Here is a 19,109-nt window from a genome sequence, read left to right on the forward strand (position 1 = left end):
AATTTCGAGGCAGTGGAGAGGCTCCTTCATTGCTTACTCGGCAAGCGGCAGTCGGCGCTATCAAATTACAGTCGCCGGCGGCACTGAGCGAGCAGCACGTTTCACCGTCTTCGAGAATTTGTAACGTACTTCGAATTCAATTTACTTCAAATTTTCCTTTTCGTTCGCCTTCCGTGATAGTTATAATGTTCCGGTTTTTCATTTTTGATAATTTAAGTTTTCAATTAATGTTTAATCTCCGTTTCTTCTTTGGGTTTCAGCTCAGTAAAATGCGTTTTGCCTTTTGCTTGAATTCGTCTTATCCAAATTGTTTTGATACCGTTTCAGGAGTTTTTCTGAACCTGATAATTCATATTTCAATTGGGTCTGCGATTATGAGTCTTTGTTGTTTTTGTCAGCTCTAGAATTACATATTTGGCGAAGCGCAATTCACTCGAATTCGTCTTTCTTTTGGGCTTGTATGTGAAGAAGATTTGTAATGCAGGTTATGCTTGCTTTAGGTCTTGTTGGTTTGTGTGTAAAATTTATCAGATGTATACATACATGTATATTGTTCGATTTTATATATTTTGTACTATATTGACATACGGTTGCAAGCATGGTTTCTGATGCACATTGGAAATGATAGATTTATTTTGTCAATGTTCGCAACTGAAGCTGGGTTCGTTTGGTTGCAGTAATAGTTTATTTGTGAAGAGTAGGACTCAATATAACTACATTGTTTCACTAGCGAGATTTTACCACTATTATAGGATGCTTGACTAAAGTTCATTGAAACAATTTCCTAACAATGAAAAAAGATTGCATATATATTTGTATAAAATCTTGAATCCCTATGATAGTTTCGGGTGGCGAAAATTAATGGTCTGTTATTTTATCTAGAGCTTTAACATTTTGCTTCATACTTGTTTTGATTTATTTTGTTGGTGTTCGACGTGTTTGCAAAGTTTGACTTGGTGCTATGAAGGAATGTATATCAAATCTTTTCTACAAATGTTATAGAATCCAAACATTGGATCTGAAAGTATGTATTAAATACTGCTACAAATATTCATGAATCCAAGCAATGAATTTGAATTTCTGACATATTTAGGTATTTCAAAGGTAGTCATTACTTATTCTTAATGTAGATATTTTATAAGATTGTATATAATATCTTTCCTTATTTGTACCCTTATTCATCCATTCATACACTTGGTCTTTGTGTTATCATGTTAAGAAAATATTATAAAAGGAATGATATATAATACAGTATTACTAGCTGGATGACCATATTCAAGCACTTTAACGGCACTTATGATTTAACGGCACTCTGTTTTTAACATGATAGTTAATTGAACTTGATTGTGCACTTGTTTCTATGTTAATTATGATTCCTAGCTATCTACAATCTTAGGTGTGCGTTTGTCTTTCAAATTTTGTTGTAACTCATCTCATGTGATGCTATTTGTCTCTGCTATATTCCAACTTAATATTTGTCTCTTCAAATATTAATGAACCCAAGCAATGAATTTGAATTCCTGATAGTTAGGTATTTCAAAGCTATTCATTACTTGTTTTTAATATATATATTTTATAAGATTGTATATAATATGTTTCCTTATTTGTTAATCCATTCATAGTTGGTCTTTGTATTATCATGTTAAGAAAACATTATAAAAGGAATGATATATGATACAGTATTAATAGCTGGATGACCATATTCAAGCGCAATAACAACGCTCTTTTTTCAGCATGATAGTTAATTGAACTTGATCGTGCTCTTGTTTCTATGTTAATTATGATTCCTAGCTATCTACATCTTAGGTGTGTGTTTGTCTCTTCAAATGTTGTTGTAACTCATCTCATGTGTGATGCTATTTGTCCCTACAACATTCCAAGTTTAATATTTTGATGATTTTTAACATTTTTAACTTAAGAGGGTGGAGTATTGAGATTATCTATTTTTTAATTTTCATATAATGGAATAAAAGTAATAGCCGGAGTACTATTACATATTTTTATATGGTTGAATTTAGTTCTTTATCTACCACGCTACTTTTATTATCAAATTCAAAGAGTACTACAAGTACTGTAAATGTACTTTCAGTGGCTCAACCACCATATTTGTATGTTTCAATCAATTTACAACCTTTTCACTCTTAGAATGCAAAATGATAAATATTACTTATGTTTTCCACAGAACTGAAGGAGGTGTGAAGTGTCAGGTGTCGCTCAGCTTACCGTGACAATAATGCAGACCTGGAGAGCTGCTACTATTAGATTCTATATTGCATAGGAATTCATCTTTTGTGTGGATAATAATGGATGACAATATGGGAGACGTCTTTTGGCTGGAGGAGCCCAGTGGACAACCACCTTGGATGAAAAGCAAGAGAAGGGCTAAGAAAAGAAAATTAGAGTTTGTTGGGTGGGGATCTAGGCCATTAATTGAATTTCTTGAAGCAATAGGTCAGGATACAACAAAGAAGCACTCTCAACATGAGGTGGCATCATTGATATCCAAGTATATAAAGGACAACAATCTTGCAAGTGCAGCAAAGAAGAAGAAAGTCCTGTGTGATGAAAGACTTTATTATATTTTTGGGAAGAAGTCCATTCCTCGAATAAAAATACCTCAGATGCTGAAAGAGCACTTTGCTGAAACCCATAGTGATTCTGATAGTGACATGCTAGATACTTCGGAAGAAGAAGATCATAAGAACAATGCCACTTCCCAGAAGCAGTTTCTGAGACCTCCTCGAAACTGCTTTGCTGCTATTGTTCCTGAAAATATTAAATTGATTTATCTAAAGAGAAGTTTAATTCAGGAGCTACTCAAGGTTCCTGAAAGCATTGAGTATAAAATAACGGGAAGCTTTATTAGGATGAAATCTGATCCCAATGACATATATCAAAAGAACCGCTTCCAGCTTCAACTAGTCACAGGTGATTAGGCATTTTGTTGTTATAATTTTTCTTATAATACTTGTGAATTAATCAGAGTCAATCTACTTGCTAAACCTACAAAACAACCTTTTTTTGTAATATGCTTTCCTGTTAAGGTGCCCTTCAGTTTCAGATCTTACGAGCATTTCTTGCAAGTCACTTGCATTGAACACCTCTATAACATTGTATTGTTTTTATAAAAATACGAAAGTTAGTTTACTCATCTCCTTTGTTTTCTTTATCAATTTCTGACCTTTCATTTTCGTATATCCTATATTTTGTCAGAAATCTTTATGTTGCCTTGTCCCTGCACTATTCGCATTCTAGTAAATTCATTCGTTCTTTCTTTATATATATATATATTATATCTATTTCCCATTTGATATAAAGTATATCTTTTTATATTTTCCAATTTCTTATCAATTTGTTATAAAAATATTTTTTCTAACCCCCCCCCCCCCATTTGTTTTACTGTTTTACATTCCCTTTTTTAATAAATGATCCAATGGATTGTATATTTCTTAATGTTTTCTTGCTTGTTAAAGCTGTTAATGAAAGTGGCTTTATAAAATTGCTGGCCCTTTTTGTTATTTATTTTCAAACTAGTGTCTTTCGTATTCTAAGAAATATACTGCAGCCTGTATGGGCTGTTTCTTTGATCTCTATGATGTTACACACTTTATAATGAAAATTGACTTGCTATACATGTTTCTAATATGATTAATGACTAGCACTTGAAATATAATATTTGTTTTGTTTTTTATTTTTTTGTTGAATACTTTATAAATGTATTTTATTGTACCTCATGACGCCTCAATGAGGTTTGTGCAATTATAAAGTCTTACTATAAATGTATGCCAGTGACTATGTATTGGACAAAGTCTGAATTGCTAGGTTTCAATCATCTCTTCCGCACTTCATTTCTTGCATATCATATTATATATGCATATTTATGTTTTTTGTTTGCTTCTCAAACTTGTTTATTTTGCAGGTGTAGTGAAGGTTCCTGGAACAGGCGATACTGGTGTTGAAATCCACCTAAGAGTTTCAAACTTCTTTAAGGAAATTCCTATTTCCCAACTTTCTGATGATAACTTTTCTGAGGTAAATTAATCATGTATACCTGTAAACCTATGAATAGTGATGTAATTTGGTGAATTAATAATTTTAAGCACAGAAGCAATTGTGATATGATCATACTTTTATTCCTTGCAGGAGGAACTTGAGGATTTGAAGGATAGAGTAAAAGCTGGCTTGCTTAAAAAGATGACTGTTGTAATATCCTTCACCATAAATGAATCTTTTGCTTGCTTACAACTTTGAGATGCATGTACATGAAAAGTTCTGCATACTGCATTTACTACATGGAATCTTTTGCTCTGAAGCAGTTGATTAGGAAAATTGAACTAGAGGATATCCGAGTATTTTGCCTTGGTGTATCTAGGATAGGAAATCTTCACTTATCTCATAGCAAGAGATGACATAATTATCACTTTTAATTACTACTTGTATTCTTGTCCATTTCTTCACCATTGCAATTTATTGAATTTACTGTTGTCATAATTACAGAGCGAACTGGAATTGAAGGCCAAAATGTTGCATGTTGATATAACAAATCATGTAAGTGCTGCTATTTTTCCCTTCATTCTGTTTCATTGTTACGATATTGATGAACTTAGTCTCATGAGTATCAAGTAGCATTGTTAAAAGTAACTGAAGAAAAATATTAACTGAATATTACCAGAAAAGATGACTGAAATATATTTTATTTGTATCTTGGAATCAATTGAGACATAATTAAACCCCTATGTTTTATTGGTTCTCTCTCAAATACTTGAATTGCCCCAAGTGATTATGAATGCATTATATTACTAAACACATGAAATAATTATAGTATTGACTGCTAATATACAAAATTAATCATTCTGTCTTGATAATCACTAATTTCAGTTACTTTTTTATTCTGGGTTTTGGTTGATTTTAATGCATTCTTATTTAACTTTGTCATAGAGGATTGAGAAAGAACTTGCTGTGTTACCAAATCTCATTGATCGTGCCAATGAAAAAGGATGGAGAAAAGAATATCCTTCAAAATGCCAATGTTATTACATTGGAACTTTTACACTGCACCTTAAAAGTCCTTTGTTTGGGTAATATTATCAGTAATATGTTCTAAGCACATAGAATATTGGCCAAAGTTTATTGATGACATTCGTGTATCATTTGTGTCGAGTAACAGAAGGAATTGAAGGGCTTTGAAGATCTACTCTAAAGTAGGATATATTACACTTTTTGTGGTTGTCTCCAATATTTGCCATAATGTTTTGTTTGGAATATAATTATGGTAAAGCTCAAATTGAGTTGTATATCCATATTATTCTTGTAAGACTTCTCATTATTAGGGCATTTCTATTAGTTTCAAGAGGAATACACACGATCTTACTTTCTCGTAGCCTAGTTGGCTTTCAAGATAGATTTTGTGGGGAAGGGTATCGAAAATTTGGGAGTTGTAACCTTGATATTCAAGTACAAGCTGTATAAAACTACACTCTTGAGATCTTTGATAATAATCCATGTCAACATATATAACCACTGTAGCTCATTGAAGAAGATTTTTTACCTTGATTCAGTTAATGATTATTTGCCCCTCATTCAAAACTCTCTTGATTTACATCTTCATATCCCTATTGCTAGTAGTAGGAAACCCGTAAGGCCATATCCCATGCTTTTTTTCTCCTTCTCCACTCATGACTGGTGTTGTGTGTAGTGGTTCACATCTTTCAGTTCATGGTTGATTCCATTGTCTACTTAACTCTTGAGTTACATTCTTTGAGCATCGAGAAAGAAAGAAGTTGCTAGAGACACCATCAGAGAGAGAAAAACTATTGAAGAAGATTCCAGAAGTGATTGCTGAAGAAGAACCTAAGAAGGCACTAGTTGTCCCTTCTGAGACACCAGAGAGGGAATCCCCTCCAGCATCAACTGTCGGGGGTAGTTCAAATCTCCCCAGTGCAGGTTTGCTCTCCATCCTTCCTTGAAGCATGGATTAATAATACCAAACTCTTGACATTCTAATTCTTTCCAACTTTCATGCCTAGTGATTGTTAGTTTTAGACAATTTGCTAGAGATCAAATCTTAATATAAAGCATTACTATCTTGCAGGAATTACCTGTAAAGTGTTTTTTTTTTTTCTTGTCAAGAGCTTCATTAATTTGTGACGAGTTTGAGAGGTGGAAGAGAAGTGCAACTTCTTTTCCCCTCCTCTTTAAAATATTCTTTTTAAAGCATTATTTTGGATCTGCACAGTATGTTGTCTAATTGCACCCCAAAGTGATTGTGGTCCTTTACTTTTCGATCTCATAGCACATTTTCAGAGTTTGAAGTTAATGTTGTTTCATTTTGAAATACAGATGCTCTCAAAGTTCGAATTGGGGATCCCAACAGCTCTGTGCCTGATAACAATTCTAATGGTAATATGTTCCTACCTGCACTATCTGCACACAGATTTCATGTATACATCTGTAACACAGTTTCCGAATCTGAAGTTACTGTTGGTTCATTTCAAAATTCAGATGCTCTCATGTAACATATTTCTAATTGTGCTGTTTGCGTAACCATTTACACAATAAGATTAAATGTATGCCATTTATGCATTTTTTGTTTCAAAATTCAGATGCTCTTAAAGTTCGAACTGGCGAAGCCAATAGCTCTGTGCTCATCAACAATACCAACACCAATACCAACGGTAACTTGTTTATACCTGCAATATTTGCATTACACGTACACATGTTTCGATCTGCTGTACTTGGGCCCTAAGATATCGTGCATTGCATATATCTATGGCACAATCTCTCGACTGAAGTATCTGTTGTTTCATTGAAAAATTCAGATGCTCTCGGGGTCCCAATTGGAGATGTCAACAGCTCTATGCTCGTAAACAATGTGAACGGTAACATGTTTCTTCCTGTGCTATTTGTTGCGAGTTGCTAAAATTTCCTTACATGAATTTGAAGAGAGTAGTGTGTTTAGATATGCTTGGAAAATGTTTTAGTTTGTTTTGATAATACTACAAAGTTGAATAGATATTAGGCTTTGTTTTTATATATGTTCTTTAAAATTCTAGCAGTTTTTTTTTAAATCACATTAAATATTAATTTTTTATTATTTTCAAAACTGTAAAACTTAAAAATGACATCTAAAGCTAGGTGTTTGATATAATTTAAACATATAGTAGAAGTAATATTTTAAATAAATAGTAAATTTTGATGTAATATTTTGAGTATAAGATTTTTTAAATTTTTTTGGTGAATAGTACCGAATTAAATTGAAACATAAGTACACAAAACTTAGTCTAATACCAAATTTGTGCTTTGATGTAGTGTAGGCTGCTCCTAGTTTTTGTGTTGCACCATATACTCTAGTTACGTAATTTAGGTGTTTTTTATTTCTTGTTTTTAAAAATGAAAATAACTATTTGATATGGAATTTTATATGAAATGAATGTTGTATGTAATGTTTCAAAATAACTACGATTAAGTTTCGAAAATTTTTAGGAGTAGAAAATTACATGTATTTGATTTATTTTCTTATGAGTAAATAAATAAACTTTGAAATAAAAATGATTGCTTTGGTTAAATGTCAAAGTTTTGAAACTTTAAAAATAAACACAACCTAATAAATAGTAGAAAACAATGTGGCAAAAATATAGAGCAAAAACCAACCCTCAATGGCTTATTTTACTCGTTATACAGGATATATGATATCCTTCGAGTCTCCCAAGCAGATGAACCAAATGGGTATGTTCGATTCCCTTTTTCAAATAATTTTTCTTTCCTATTATGATTACGTTACTCTTTTAATATTCAAGTTTCATGTGAAGCCAATCGTTTGTTCTTCCATGATGCATGCAGTGATTCCCAGAGAAACAATGCCAGAAATCGCGGGTAACGTCGTCAACGGCACGATCAGGGTGATGCAGTCACCAATTGATCGAAATTTCATGCAACAAGAAACAATGCTCGCCGTCGATAAAACCACCCCTCAAGAGAAGCCTCCGACGACGAAACCGGCAGCTCAACCGGAAACTATAGAGTTGATAGAATCAAGCGACGAGTGCAGCCAAGATGATGCTATATGGCACTACTTTGATCCCCAAGGGGACACTCAAGGACCATTCACACTTACCTCGTTGAAAAGGTGGAACGATTCAAATTACTTCCATCCAGGTTTTATGATCTGGCGACGTGGAGATACCTCCGATAATGCAGTTCTGTTGGCTGATGTTCTTCGCCGGCGTAATGATTCGTAGATAGATCTAAAAACACCTAACATGAACACTGAAACCATGTGTGCTTTGATGCTCAATTAGAGGAAGAGACGGAATTCGTAGTCAATAAGCTCCTACTATATATGCTCCTATGATTTAGACCTAATTGCAATTTGCATGCTTAAGAGGAAGCTAGAAGTCTTGCAGAAATCTAAAATGTGAGCAAATTTGGAGAAAAAGTGAAGTTCCTCTGAAGAACTAGCATAACAGTTCTAATCAATCACAGGTTTGGAGAAGAATTTGGAGGTCGGTTGATTCAATCGCCTGTGAGCCTATCTAAACTTTGTTAATGTTGATAAATATTATTCAACACAAGCAGAGAACATCGCCATACATATTGAAACCAAACTCTAGCAGATGGTGGAGAACTGGAGATGGAAGAGAATGCATGTATATCTCACATATTCTTTTTTATTTTTGTGATATATGAAGGTTTTCGTGACGAAATATGGAAGAATTTCCCCCACCTTTTTCAGCCTTGTTGTCTTCGTGCGAATAGAAATATAGCAATCTTACATTGATTTGAGCAGCAATGATCGATCGATTGATCTTCATTTCTTCAACCCACGTTGAATTCCACCGTCATCTCATTTTCGACTTAAATTCTAGTTGTTTCAAATTTTGATGATTTTCGCGGCTTTGACCACTGGATTCTCCCTCGCTATGGCTTCTCGCCCTGCGGATTTGTAATCGTAGCTGCACTCGTGCCGATCCGTGTACCGATGCTCCGCACAGAAAAGCTCGCCACATCGGCATCTGAATCCGGTCAAACCTACCTTCCTCCGACAACCGAAGCATCGATTGACCTCTCTTCTCACCGGAGGAGGCGTCTCCGCCTCCGTGGAAGCATTTTGCTTCAGATCTCCATTCGTTTCCTCCGGCTTGAACAGTCTCCCCGGCGACGACCTCGACGACGGGCTAGATCTGAAAGGTTTCTCCGAGAACACATGATTAACAGGTTTCCCTCCGCCCGCCGGCGACGTAGCGGACGCAGCTGCAGACGTCGAGGCAGCGGTCGTAGCGCCGAAACACTTCTGACATAAATTATTAGCAACCGAATTCCCCGCAACGCCGCATTTGACGCACATCGTGATGGTCTCAGCCGCGACCTTAAACTCCGTCTCTTCCTTCTCCGTCCTCTGCGCCATCACCGCTCAAAGGAAAAGCACAAATCACCGGCAAAAATCACAACTCTAAATATACAACAAAAATCAGAAACTCTCCACCAACACGCTTCTCCACGTATCGAGCTCTACAGACACGATTCCATTACAACCACAACAAATTCAAGCGTTCGCGCACCGACTGAACGCAAATAAACACCAAGACAAAAAACAAAAACTCAAATTCCTTCACGGAAAAGAGAAGGAGCGGTGGTGAGAGAGAAACGTGGATTGGTTCAGTATGAAATGGCTAGAAATGGGAGAAACGGTTGGTATTTGTAGGGCAGTAGGTCGGCAAGGCCGAAGGAATTACGGCCATCACAGTGACAGCTCTTTGAATTGACGAAATTACCCTCCAGTGGGAGGGATTATTCTGGATCAACACTGACGTGTTTCCTGGCATGGCTAATTATCTATAGTCATCAATGATTAAATAAATATCAATAAAAATCAACCTTCTAATTTGCCCAATAAGAAAAAAATCGATTTCCCTTTTCTTCAGCAAACTGCCCATTTGTGGATGGCAAGTTGGCTACGCTCTACGCAGGTCATTTTAGGCACAGGGGGCAAAAGAGGGAATTCAAAACGGCGGTAGACCCACACCCACTTGGTGGTTTCGGGCAGGGTCGATCCACACCGTCCGTGTGGCGGGCCCCGATTGTAAACAGCGGGTAGGATCCGTCGGCAGTTCCCAGTGGAGAAGGTGATAAGAAGCAACAAAAAAAGGCTAGCAATGCAATGGCTCAGCTCCAGCCGTGCGCCGCCCAGGCTGACCTCTTCGCCCAAAATTTTCACGTCATTTTCGACCGTGCCCCGCACGTGCCACTCAAGCGCGTACAAAACTACCTTTCTCATATCCCCGCCACGTTTTTTGTCTCGATTGGAGGAGAAGGAACGCCTGTAGTGTCGTATCTCCGCGTCCCCTCCGAGCCACCCCAGACGGTCGATCTCCGCAGATCGACGGTCAAGATTTCCGCCCCTTCAACATCCGAGGAGTCGAGGGTACACGTGGCAGTTAGATAAGGTAGGACGTATATCACCACCACATCCCGCGCAACACCAGATCCCTCCCTCAAAAGCCCTGTGGCCCACAAAACGTCCATTTCTTTACCTGTAGGCGCCGCAGCATTCTTATGCCCTGATCGGCCCCACTCTCGCTTTCCCTTCTTTACAATACTTTCCTACAATATAATAATAATAATAATAATAATAAAATCTGAAAATACTATGTCATGGTTATTTATAAAATTTTACTTTTAATTTTATTATTTTATTTTTTTTAAAAAAAATATCAAATAAAACATTTAAATTTTATTTATTTTATTACACTAAAATTTAATTTTACATTCAAAATATTACATCAATATATATTTATATCACACTAAACCACTGTTTCAATTCAAAATTTTACTCCCTCCGTCCCATATAATTTGTTCCTATTTTCTATTTTTGTTCGTCCCATGTCCTTTCTATTTTTGAAAATATAATTACGTACTTTAATAGTATTTTAAATTTTAAATTTTCTTAATTTTAATTAAACTATTTACTTATTTTAATCTTAATCTATAATTATTTTTACTAAATAATAATTATTTTACTAATACATTTTTTAATTATTTATTAATTATATTTTAGCTAAATTCTCGTACCTGCGGAAATAAACCTCAGAAATAAAATCAAAACCTCAGAAATAAACACACCCACATTCACAATGAAATGACAGGAAGTAAAAGACACACTTTCCAAAGAGATGCAAATTGGGCACACAAGTGGGAGAAAAAAGGGTGTAGATCACAAAACAGCTAACAGGTGAGAGGAGTGGAGATCATAAAACATCATCATCAGTAATTGTGCATATGGAATTCAATACCTCAAAAGAAAATTTAAATAAATTATAAATAAAATTGATGATCAAATAAAATAAACCAAGCATGTTGCTACCAAGGATTGCTGCACTGCATGTGGGAGAACCACATGCACTGTTGCTCCATCATTTGCATTTATCACCACCCAAGATTTAGATTCATTCCATTCCCAATGTAGTATGAAGCTGTCATCTTGCTGGAGCCCATTCACCTCACTCACCTAATTCCCTAATTCTAAGAATGGAAAAGAAAAACAAAGATCATATCAGATTTTTCAGACAAGTCAAACGGTTTAATCTTTGCCCTCTATCGCATGCCAAGTTTCAGAACCACTTAGAGAATTCAAAACAAGCACCAAAGATGGAACAATAGAGATCACAAGGTTGGAGAGATGTGTCCCTAATTTAACATAATATTCGAGGTTTCGCAGCAGCCTAAGGACACCTTTTGGAGTCATACCACAAATCCGAGTCGGCAGAGGGAAGACAAAAACACACATTTAATCCAAGATGGCAGTTCTATATCTTGTCGAGTTTTTCAGCCTTCACGATTGGGTTGGCCTTGGCGATGGCTTCCTGGCCTGCCGAACGGTAGTCAAATTGGCATTCGTGTTTGTCGGAGTAACGGTGGATGGAACAGAAAACTCCCCCACAACGGCAGTTGAAGCCTGTCAAGCCGACGCGCTTGTTGCAGGAGCCGCACCTTTTTGGACCTTCTTTGACTTGGTCGTTTTTATTGATTGCAGATGTTTGTGGGGTTGCTCCGCTTGTTTCTGGCAAGGTGGTTTGTCCTCCAGTAATTGCAGTAGTGTTGATTTCTTTTTCACCAGCACCCGAGCTCCCGTTGACGATCTTTTGAATGGATGAAGCAGCAAGCTCAGCCTGTTCTTGCTTCAGAACATGGTCCTTGTAGCACTTGGAGCACATGTTCATGGTGGCAGCAGTTCCGAAGAATCCACAGTTGTTGACACAGAGGATGGGGGCTTGAGGAGCTTGGCATCCAGTTTCATTTTGCTCCATTTCGGGGATTTCCTGCAATAATCAATTCTCTACCAAAATCACCACAAACAAGAAACATATTGTGAAAGTCGCATGCTGATCCATAGTAATCATATCACTTCAGAGGCAATGAAGATTATGGAGTATTTGCAGCAATTTAAAGACTTTTGGATAGTGCAAAATGCATGATCAACTAATTTGACAATAAATGCCACTCAATTCTCAGCACAAATTCCACTCAGGAGAATGTAAGCAAAAGATAGAACTGCAACCATGACCAGGAAAGGGAGTATCCTATATGACAAGGTGCTTGATGCTCACTCGTATCATAGAGCAAACTCTCAGGTGCAGATATAAGTTTACAAATTCCTATACCCATCAAGAATGATCGAATTAAATCTTATTACAATTTAACCAAAAAATATAGCCATCAGGGGAGGCATGATTTCTCAAATTAGGATAGAGAAGATTTAGAAGCAAATTAACACAAAAAACAAAAACAAAAGAACCCAAAAGGTGTCACACATATTAGGTAATACAAAAATACAAGGGAAATACTCATTCAAGGATATGTTCTCTTCAGGAGCATAATTATCAGCGATTAATGGTGCAGCACAGTGCAAAGACTAGCTAAGTTCATGGCATGCCGCCCAATTGCACATAGTACCATTACAAGTATATCACAAATTTTCATAAATAAACTTGCAAATCTATTAGGTGTGGTTAAGTACAAAACAAGAACGGCGGTGCTTTGGATTGTTCTCGGATTTTTTGAGTTTATTAATGGAATCTAGGTGTTAAATGTGATTTTTCGGATGTAAACAAGTTATTATATGATAGGCTGGAGTGTAAAAGTTGGTATGAAAAATACAAGGGAAAACACCCACCATAACTGACATTTAATGCAAGTAATCATATAGGATCGCAACTATTAACGTAAATGCCAATCCCATGCACTTAATAGAACAAGTAGGATAAAAAAGCGTAGCTGTCAAGTACATAGATAGTAAACTAATGACAAGTTAGGTCACAACATTTGAATCTATCCAATGTATGTAATATTACAATGATACCGTTTTTTTTTTCTTTTTTAACAGAAAGAAAGAAAAAACACGTGGACGATTTAATATAAACATGTTTGGGATGTTAGGATGAAAACCACCATCAGTACAGCATGTGTGGCGCAGACACATGCATTCACACACTCCTCACTGAAGGCATGAGCCACATCTTGGCGAGTGGCTGTCCTATGCTCTATTTGAGCATGCACAAGATTGCACTCGGGAATTTCTTAAGGAGCCATTGACGACTAGACTCAAGAGTTTTTAATCTTATCGGACCCAATACAACAAAATCTAGTGTAGTAACATTAAATATAAACAAGATTTCCATGGAAGCTCCAAGCAAAAAAAACAGACTTCCATGCTGAACCATATCTTTTCCTCGAGTCTCCACATAAACAAACTTCTTTTCCGTGCCATATGTATCAAGCAAACCGGAAATAACAATTGGATATTTACATCCTAGTTCCTTTAACAGATCCTACCATTGACCCTATACTTCTTATATTATCATCTGGATTGTATCCTCCTACCCTTACACTTACACTGAATTCACTTGTCAGTTCTTTTTCCATAGAGAAATCCAAATCAAACTGATAAATCTCAGCTTAATCTGACTAGTAAGCCACAGTCTTTCAAACTCATTGCTTTGCTCAAATGATAATCAAAGAATCTCATCTACATGCCCAAGTCCCCAACAGACTCTTTAAACTGCACTCTCAAGTATCAACTTCCATATACAAATAATCCTTCTTGGTAACAACCACGCAAGTTTACTCACTCAAAACATGAAATGAATTTAAAAAACAAAAATTCAATAACCTCTATTCCCCTTTACGAAAACAAATATTCAATAACTACTAATTCCGTTAACTTCAGAGTAGCAAGAATTACCAAAACCAACATTTTAAAAGGAGAAAACAGCCGGGGAGAGAAGCTAACTGTGCATCACGGGCCAACACAAATGCAATACACAAGAAATAATTTTATTTTTTTGGAAAAAAAAAGGTCAAGAAACGAAACAAACCTGTCTGCAGAGGAGACAAAAGAGAATATTTTGGTCAGAGTATCCTCCTCCAATCTCCCTGCTGATCACGAACACAAAAACAAGTTACAAAATGATTTTCGTATATAAGAAGACATCACAACAATTCTACGCGCTGAACACACTACACTCGACGCTACATCGCAAATCAACCAATAAATCCATCCATCCATTACAAAGGAAAAACAAAAACAATCTCACGCAAACGCATCCACAAAACACAGGAATCAGTGAACCTAAGGCACGAATCACCAACCCTAGAAGCAAACAGGAAAGCCAAGGAGGGAGAAACCGGGCGCAGGCGGAGACGATACTGGCGGACGGCGGAAGAGTCGGGAGGGCGAGGCGATTACATAAAAGATCCGGGGAGAGGCGGTTATTGAGTGCACTCGGTGCACATGCTCCGTGGACACGTGTCAACCAGCCAATAGCCGATGGGATCGATTAGGACCAATCAAAAGCGATGTGGCGGTGGATTTTTGTTGATTGGGGCGCAGCTGATTATAACGGGGTCGGGTAGGAGTTGCGTGACGTGATGGATTATTATTATTTTATTTATTTAGTTTTTAACAATTTTATTGCATTTCAGGAAGGGGCTGTCATTGGACACGTGGCATTAGTTGGATGATTCTTCTGTTTCCACTTTCGTTAACCGACTTGGGCTCTACAGTTTTTTTGGGAGTTTTGATTTTATTTTATTTTATTTTAATTTAAATTGTTTTATATCCTCATTTATGTTAAAATGTTATGTTATAATAAATACTAAAATTTACATAAAATATAATTATTAAATAATTTAAAATATATTAATAAAAATTATTATAATTAAAATTAAAATAATTAAAGAATTTAATTAAATTGTATAATTATATATTTTTTTAAAAAAAACTATATAGAATGGATCAAAATAAAAAAAATAAGCATCTTATATGCAACGGAATAAGTATTATTTGATTGGAGAAAATATATTTTAATCATATTTTAAATTTAATAATTTATAATATTTTAAATTTTATCTTATTTTAAATTTATAATTATTTATATCATACAATATTTATTTTAGTAATATATTTTAAAATTATTTTTGCATAAATTCAGTTGAAATTAAAAATAATAATAATAATAACATAATTTTAATAGATAGATAAAATACATTATTACATAATAAAAGACTACGGTGAAATCTAACGAAAAAAATTATAATCATATTTTATTATATACTTGGCATCTACCATCATCCATCTACCATTATTCACTAATTATCAGTCAAACACACGCACCAAATAGAGTCGGCATCAGTCCATCTGAGATGCAGACACCCAGACTGTTCGAATACAAAAATTTACATTATATACTTTGGAATAAAATATACAATATAACTGAAATAATTTAATGTTAAAATAATATTTTAATTTATTATGAACTAACAATTAAAATATATATAAAAGTTATACATATATTTGGATGTGTTTAAAACTTGATTGATTATGAAAATAAAATTATTATTCTTTCTGTTTTTTACAACTTAAAGAATAAAATCAATCTCCCATAACTTAATTACAATATTGTAACTCTTTATGATAAAAAAATAATAAAAATAACATATAATTTAATATAAATTATGATCAATTACTAATAAGAATTTAAATTATACTTAAATGTATAATAAAATAACTAAAACACCTGAAAACAAATCACTATGTGAAGAAATTAAATACAAAATGAAAAAGAATAACCATAATTAAATATAAAATGAAAAAGAATAACCATAAATAAATCGGTCCAAAAAATAACCTCATAAAAAGAAAATATTATGCAATAAAAATAAATCAATAAACCTAAATAAAATTTAGAAATAAAAGCTAGCGAATCATCCAACAAACAATTTAGAAAACAACTTTATACAAAAATTCAAAAAAAATATAATTAATAAAAAATTTGTCTTCTATCATATAAAAAACATGGCTAAAAAATTATACAAAAATTAAAAAAATATAATTAATAAAAATAAATATGAATCAAATAATAGCAAAATATAAGAACTTGAGAAAGAAGTGAAAAGTAAATAAATAAATAAAAAGAACAACACCTTGTAAAATTTATTGAAAAATTTAAATTAGAAAAATTTTGTCTAATCAAATAACAGCAAAATACAAGAATTTTGAGAAAAAAAAGTAAAAATTAAATTAAAAAAAACACCGTGTAAAATTTATTGAAAAACTTAAATTTATTAAAAACTTACTTCAAGAAAACGGAGAGCAATGACAAATTTATTAAAAACTCAAATTCATTAAAAAATTTACTTTAAAAACTTACTCCAAGAAGACGGACTTCTGCTCCTGTTCCTGTTCTGGTGGCAATCTTTTCCGTAGAAAATTTTTGTAACAGGGTTAAAAAATTATTCAAAAATTTATTGGATAATTCATCGATGAAAATTTATTCAAAAATTCAAATTCATTCAAAAATTTACTTCAAGAAGAAGATGGACTTCTGCTCCTGCTCCTATTCCGGTGGCAATCTTTTCCGTAGAAAAATTTTGTCTACCATTAAAAAAAAGGGCTAAAAAATTATAAAAAAATTCAAAAAAATATAATTAATATAAATGAATATAATGAAATAACGGTAAAACAAAAGAACCTGAGAAAGAAGTAAAAGTTTCCGACTTCTGCCATAAATTAAATTTTAGAAAAAAACTTGCCTGAAGAATCTTCTTTTCGATAATCTTTTCTAAAAATAAAAATAAAGTAGAGCTAAAAATATATACAAAAATTCAAAAATTATAATTAATAAAAATGAATATAAGAACTTGAGGAAGAACTGAAAGAAGCCATAATTTAAATTTTAGAAAAAGAATAACATTCCGTAAAAACTTGCCTGAAGATCTTCTTCTCCCGGTGTTAATTTTTTTTCTAATACAAAGAGATAAAATTTCAGATATAACTTCACTATAAAAACTTATAAAAACTACTCCTTGGAAAACTCACCCACTTAAAAATAAACTTCCAAACTGTATATCATGTAAAAAACTGTAAAAGAAAAAATCAAATTAAAAAAACAAAAAAATTCTCAAAATTTTGAGATTGCAGCATTTGAGAAATATTGTAAAAAGTGAATCTGCATTGAGCTGTTGTATATATATATATATATATATGATATGATGATATGATTACATTAAATAAAAAAAAATTATAAATATAATTCGGATCAAAGAGGTCTTACGAACGAAGCGTGGAATAATGAAAATAATTGAAAAAAATTGAGGTGTGTCGAGGCATTAGGATCCAAGACTCACCCCGCCCCGCATCAATCCGGCCCCAGGACTCGTCCCGCCCCAAATCCTTCGGGTTCAGGGCCAACCCGACAAACCCGTTTTTTTTTTTTTTAAAAAAGAATATAATATTTAAAAAAAAAAAAATTTAATACAAAAAAAAAAATATGCGTCAAAGTATAAAAAAAAATTATAGTTCTAAAAATAAGAACAATAAAATGTTGAGGATAGTCCGTAGTGATGACGGTTAAAAGTAGTTCTGATTATAAAGAGACTTGTAGGAGAAACAACTACGAACATAAATTTGATATAGAATTAACATTTATTTTATATTTAAATTTTTTTAAATAAATAAATAATATAATTTATATTGTATAAAAATATAAATAAATTATAATAATTATTAAAATATCCGGGTTCGGGTCCGGGATGTGGCGGGTTTATAGTAAAATTCGTAACCCACCCCGAGCTCGGCCGAGTATAAAACTCAAAATCTACAATCCGCCCTGAACCAAATTTATTTTGATCCGAACCCGCCCTATTAAGATCGGGTCCGAGGCAGATCCGGGGCTAACCCCGCATCATTTGACATCCTTAGTTCAGACTATCGTGTTAGGTGAATTTAAAATGAATATAATTAGTAAATAATTAAAAATGTATTATTGAAATAATTATCCGTATAATAAAAATAATTATATATTAAAATTAATATAATTTAATTAAAATTTAAAAATTATAAATTATTTTTTTTTTAAATAAAATTAAAATAAAAAATAGACATAATAAATAAGAACATGATGAATAATATACTAATTAAAGACTCCCATCTTCCTGAAACTAAGTATTCATTTGTTTTTTGCACGTAATTTTAAAAATATTAATATTATATTGGATATAGTATGAATAAATTAGAAATGACTAAAATAATTTTATTAGTATATGTGATATAAAGGTTATGGTATTTGTGTAATATATTGTAAGTTGTAAGGATATTTATAATGTTATGTAGAAAGTACAGTTACTAAAAAAAGAAATGGATACTGTTATGAGACGGACTAAAATGAAAAAAATAAATACTTTGTTATGGGACTGAGGTACGAGGGATTATTATTTATTTAAATATGGAAGTTTTCAATTATAGTAAAACAAAGGAAATATAAAATTTTATTTTTTAATATCATAAATATATTCATATTAAAATATAATTTGAAAAGTATGTGAATAATAATTTTATTCTTTTATTTACTAAATATTTTTCTAAAACAAATAATATATTAATATGAGCAAAAATCGTTTTTTGTCTTGTTCAATATCATAATTATCAATTTTGGTCGCACTAAAAAAAATTATCAATTTTAGTCTCAATTAAATGAAAATTTATCAATTTTAGTCCAAATATGGTTGATTGAGACTGACCGTGTTTGATAACTCAGAAGGTGACTGACCGTTCCAGA

The 19,109-nt window shown here is 33.3% G+C and overlaps 3 protein-coding genes across 10 annotated transcripts; 1 reads left to right on the top strand and 2 right to left on the bottom strand.

Annotated features, from left to right (window-relative positions):
• LOC127257454 (uncharacterized protein At5g08430) lies at positions 1-8,716 on the top strand. 5 transcript variants are annotated; one of them, XM_051284041.1, is made up of 13 exons: positions 1-125; positions 399-484; positions 2,183-2,928; positions 3,920-4,032; positions 4,144-4,203; positions 4,498-4,548; positions 4,939-5,009; positions 5,753-5,943; positions 6,340-6,399; positions 6,603-6,674; positions 6,819-6,878; positions 7,681-7,725; positions 7,840-8,716. In XM_051284041.1, the coding sequence occupies exons 3-13, from the start codon at positions 2,304-2,306 to the stop codon at positions 8,235-8,237; spliced, it is 1,746 nt and encodes a 581-aa protein (XP_051139998.1). In that variant the 5' UTR covers positions 1-125; positions 399-484; positions 2,183-2,303; the 3' UTR covers positions 8,238-8,716. The 5 variants fall into 5 exon arrangements, with proteins under 5 accessions (XP_051139998.1, XP_051140048.1, XP_051139883.1 ...); XM_051284091.1 differs by having other exon boundaries at positions 1-120; XM_051283926.1 differs by lacking the exon at positions 399-484.
• LOC127257744 (zinc finger A20 and AN1 domain-containing stress-associated protein 5-like) lies at positions 8,533-9,676 on the bottom strand. Its single transcript, XM_051284231.1, has one exon. The coding sequence runs from the start codon at positions 9,401-9,403 to the stop codon at positions 8,870-8,872; it is 534 nt and encodes a 177-aa protein (XP_051140188.1). The 5' UTR covers positions 9,404-9,676; the 3' UTR covers positions 8,533-8,869.
• Positions 9,677-11,531: 1,855 nt separating this feature from the next.
• Positions 11,532-14,789, bottom strand: LOC127257823 (zinc finger A20 and AN1 domain-containing stress-associated protein 4-like). Of its 4 annotated transcripts, none has more exons than XM_051284409.1 (3): positions 14,644-14,789; positions 14,370-14,430; positions 11,532-12,314 (listed from the first exon to the last, which is right to left on the bottom strand). In XM_051284409.1, exon 3 carries the CDS (start codon positions 12,300-12,302, stop codon positions 11,802-11,804), a length of 501 nt encoding a protein of 166 aa, XP_051140366.1. In that variant the 5' UTR covers positions 12,303-12,314; positions 14,370-14,430; positions 14,644-14,789; the 3' UTR covers positions 11,532-11,801. The 4 variants fall into 4 exon arrangements, with proteins under 4 accessions (XP_051140366.1, XP_051140536.1, XP_051140458.1 ...); XM_051284579.1 differs by having other exon boundaries at positions 11,532-12,331; XM_051284501.1 differs by having other exon boundaries at positions 11,532-12,331; positions 14,370-14,427; positions 14,644-14,782.
• Between the last annotated feature and the right edge of the window lie 4,320 nt (positions 14,790-19,109).

Source organism: Andrographis paniculata, unplaced genomic scaffold, assembly GCF_009805555.1.
Source record: "Andrographis paniculata isolate CXL003 unplaced genomic scaffold, ASM980555v1 Contig10END, whole genome shotgun sequence".
NCBI lineage: Eukaryota > Viridiplantae > Streptophyta > Magnoliopsida > Lamiales > Acanthaceae > Andrographis > Andrographis paniculata.